Below are 1,946 nucleotides of genomic sequence, written 5' to 3' on the forward strand. Positions count from 1 at the left end.
AAGTGTACAACATGAGTTATTTCATGAATGTCATGTAATCATTTATTAACGTTAATTAATATAAATGGATTATGATTAAATATATTTAGCAAAATTGTAGAATTTATTGTTTATTTCTTATGATATTGGAATTATTTCTGTGTTTGGTAACTGTTTTGTTGTATGTTTAGAAGCCGATCTGATTTGCTTGGCGTATGCATATGTATGAGTGTAGGAATATATTTTATATTATATATGTGCATATGTATATTTGTGCATATATGTGTGTGTGAGTACATATATATATATATATATATATATATATATATATATTATACATGTATACATGTGCATATGTATATTATGTATATTAGTATGTGTGTATATATATGTATATATGTCTGTATGTGTGTGCAACATCATGCATAGAGACACATATGCACACCCATATGCATATCATAATAGACATATATATATATATATATTAATATATGTATGTTTACATACACATTTATACAATTTTATATAAATGTGTATGTATATATGTGTGTGTGTATATATATATATATATAGATATACACACATACATCCATACATGCATACATATATAACATGTAAATATATATACGTGTGAGCACACACACACACACACATACACACACATAGCTACATACATGTGTACGTTGTTGTCGTTGTCATTATCGTTGTTTTAACAAACTATATTTGTTGTTTTTGTGGTTCATTGTTGTAAAGTGATAATGATATCAATGATAATAATAATGATGATGATGATGATAATGATATCGACGTTGATGCTATTATTTTTTTTATACAATCATTATTACAATTATTATTAATATTATTAATATTATGATTATTGTTACAATTATTATCATTATTATTATTATTATTATTATTATTATTATTATTATTATTGTTATTGTTATTGTTGTTGTTGTTATTTGGTGTTGTTATCTGACTTCATATATCAGCCACGACAACCCGGCCGTCATTGATTGTGGCTTGTTTCATAAGCTGGTAGGCCGCTTTGTTTTTGCTGTTTGGGTTGTTGCAGTATTCTTCGGTGGAAGAGCCTATTCCGTCGTCATCTTCTCCTTGGCTGCCGTCAATGAAAGATGTCTGCATGACACAGTGTCGGCGAGAGAGTGGGCTCTGGTCAAGGGGTGGGAGATGAGAAGTGAGCTGTTGGTTTTGTGAAGATGACTTTTGAAAATGTTGTCTACGGTAGCAATAGACAATGATGAGAGTTAGCAGTAAGACGAAAATTAGAGGAGCCACAACACATGCTGTAATCAGCAGGATCTCTTCCAAACCTGGTAAAAAAAAAAAAAAAGAATGATGATAATAATAATAATAACAATAATTACCACAACAACAACAATTATATTAATAGTTGTTTATATTATATTCATTTAATAATGGTCACAACACCAACAATGATGATGATGGTGAAGAGGAGAAAGAAGCAGGGCTGATGGAGATGATGATAATGGTGATAGTAGTTCTGGTGGTGATAGTGGTTCTGCTGCTGCTGCTGCTGCTGATAGTGATGATGATTGTGTGGTGGTAGTAGTGATGGTGATGCTGATGGTATCTAACATAGGCAGAAAATCAGTAAAAGTTTGTGTGAGAGCATAATCAATCAAATTGACCCTAATGATTGATTCTGAACTTAGGAAGGTGATCAATACTTGTGTTAGAAATCACATCAGCAACATGAAATACTGATGTCATAAACATATGCCATAGACTGAATTAGCATATCCCTGAGGATATGCTGACCCACAATGATGAACATCTAGGATAACTAACCAGATATTGTAGTCATGGATCACTAGGAAAGGAAATACCCACTGCTGTGCTCATCGATATATCAGCACCAGTAGATGATGATATATCTCTAAAAGAAATGGAGAAATTATCCAAGTATAAAGGTCTGAAGATAA

At 31.2% G+C, this 1,946-nt stretch overlaps 1 protein-coding gene across 1 annotated transcript in view; it reads right to left on the reverse strand.

Annotated features, from left to right (window-relative positions):
- Positions 1-341: 341 nt before the first annotated feature.
- The window catches only part of LOC106870397 (tolloid-like protein 1), a gene marked incomplete at its 5' end in the record, with an annotated part of 261,346 nt that continues 259,741 nt past the window's right edge, over positions 342-1,946 (reverse strand). Inside the window, 1 exon segment of the mRNA XM_014916446.2 lies at positions 342-1,313. Coding sequence (XP_014771932.1) covers positions 961-1,313 — 353 coding nt within the window. The 3' untranslated portion in view covers positions 342-960.

Source organism: Octopus bimaculoides, chromosome 8 (genome assembly GCF_001194135.2).
Source record: "Octopus bimaculoides isolate UCB-OBI-ISO-001 chromosome 8, ASM119413v2, whole genome shotgun sequence".
Taxonomy (NCBI): domain Eukaryota; kingdom Metazoa; phylum Mollusca; class Cephalopoda; order Octopoda; family Octopodidae; genus Octopus; species Octopus bimaculoides.